General features: G+C 58.4%; 1 protein-coding gene across 1 annotated transcript, besides 1 other annotated feature; it reads left to right on the forward strand.

Annotated features, from left to right (window-relative positions):
* Positions 1 to 125: 125 nt before the first annotated feature.
* PAN0_163c6825 (ER chaperone Rot1) lies at positions 126 to 1,171 on the forward strand (the record flags this gene model as incomplete). Its single annotated transcript, XM_014797758.1, has 2 exons — positions 126 to 235; positions 316 to 1,171. The coding sequence occupies 2 exons, from the start codon at positions 126 to 128 to the stop codon at positions 1,169 to 1,171; spliced, it is 966 nt and encodes a 321-aa protein (XP_014653244.1).
* Positions 1,172 to 1,252: 81 nt separating this feature from the next.
* Positions 1,253 to 2,003: a sequence feature (In-frame stop codon was detected at splice-junction site;~hypothetical protein).

Here is a 2,003-nt window from a genome sequence, read left to right on the forward strand (position 1 = left end):
AAAAAAAAAAAAAGACGGCAGCGGCGAGAGAGGGAGAGAGAGTCCGGAGACCCGGCGGGCTGAAGCTGGCGAGCCGCGCGCGTGCAGCCAGCGGACACACACTCACACACACACGCCATGCCGCCATGCCGCCATGCCGCGCTGCCGCACTGCCCCTGTGTTGGATGTCGAATTTCAGCACGCACGGCAGCGCCATGTCGATTCTGACGCGTGGACAGGCATCCCGCCGGTCAAAGTGAGATGCAGAGAGCAAGTAAACCCCACCTCCCCCCTCTCTCGCAGTGAGGTGTGTGAGCTCATTTCCGCCTCATGAAGCGCCGACCCGAACCCCAAGGCGGTGAGATCGTCGTTGCAGTCGCTGCTGCTACCTACCAAACCACCATCCTCGTCTTCTATCATTCGATATCGTCCGCCGCTTCTCCATCCTGCGCATCTCTCGAATTCGCATCCGCTTGCTCCGCATCCATCCAGACACGCCTCAGCATCGCACGCGCACATCACTCGCATCGCTCATCTCACTTTCAAGGCGTCCATCACGGCATCCTCGACCATGTTGAAGCTGTTCACATCGATACTAGTCGCTTCGTCGGCGCTGTTCATCTCGCGCGCGTCCGCTCAAACCACATACGGCATCGGTGTGCCGAACAACGTGACGTCGCTTCAGGGCACATGGAGCACTGGCGCCGGCCACGTGCTTACCGGTCTCAACTTTTACGACCCGGTGAACAACAGCTTCATCTACCCGGCCACAGCAGGTCAATCGTACAGCTTTACCAACGACGGCTACTGGGAGCAGGCGCTGTATCTGTACAACACCAACCCGGCCAAGCCCAACTGCGTGTCGGCACAGCTCATCTGGCAACACGGCACCTACATCCTCAACCCGAACAACACGCTCACGCTCAACATCTTCAAGGGCGACGGCAGACAGCAGGTTTCGGACCGATGTGCCGAAAAATCCAACTACGTTCAGAGCTACGACCAGGTGGAAAACATGAACGGCTTCGAGATTCACCTCGACACCCACTTCAACTCGCCCGCCTACTCGCTGCAGCTGTATCGATTCGATGGCTCGCTTGCGCCGCTCATGTACCAGGTGTTCAACCCGCCACAGATGCTCCCAACCCAGCCTCTGCACGAGGAGATCATCGGCGAACTCAACAGCTCCTAGCCCCCTCTGTCTTGTTCTTCTCAGTTGCTTTTTTGGACACTATCTTTGCATTACCTGTTACCCGCTTTGATGATGGATGTGCTAGGGAAGATTGAAGAGCCAGCGCGCATTGGCCGTTGCCGCTTCTGCGACCTCTTCTATGGGCAGCTGCTTGACGCTTGCAACCGTGGCTGCAACGAGGCCGATTGCGCACGGCTCGTTTCGGCCCTTGACCATGTTCTGTGCGGTCCATTTCTCCTTCTTGACTGCTGCGGGTTGGTATCGAGCATGCAGATCCGGATGCGACGCTTTGAACGCCTGGATGTGCTTGTGCGAGGCATGCGTCGATCGAGGGTCGCACCACGGTGCATCGGTCTCGAGCATCAACCTCGACAACGGGATGCGCTCCACCACCGCCAGATTCTCCTCGGTCTTGAGTGAGCAGCCATTGATACCGATAAACAAACCCAGAGCTAACAGCTCGTCCACCTCGGCGATCGTACCGGTAAAGCTGTGCACCACACCCACGCGTTTTGCGCTCGGATCGCTGTGCACTGGTGCGTCTATGCTGAGTGCAGAGTGAATCTCCTCGATGCGCGGTCGGAGGATGGCGACAAAGTCAGCATGTGCAGCGCGCGAATGCAGAAACAGCGGCAACCTGACCCCGATAGCCAGGTCGAGCTGCGTTGCAAAGTGTCGTTTCTGCACCTCGGCGGGCGAGAAATGAAGCCGGTCATAGTCCAAACCACACTCGCCCACCGCCACCACCTTGTGCACATCGCTCCGAATGAGATCCCGAATCTCGCCCAGATACGCTGCGGCGCCCTGCTCGTACGACTCCATCTCCGAGGTG

The sequence above is a fragment of the Moesziomyces antarcticus genome, assembly GCF_000747765.1.
Source record: "Moesziomyces antarcticus DNA, scaffold: scaffold_v10163, strain JCM 10317, whole genome shotgun sequence".
NCBI lineage: Eukaryota > Fungi > Basidiomycota > Ustilaginomycetes > Ustilaginales > Ustilaginaceae > Moesziomyces > Moesziomyces antarcticus.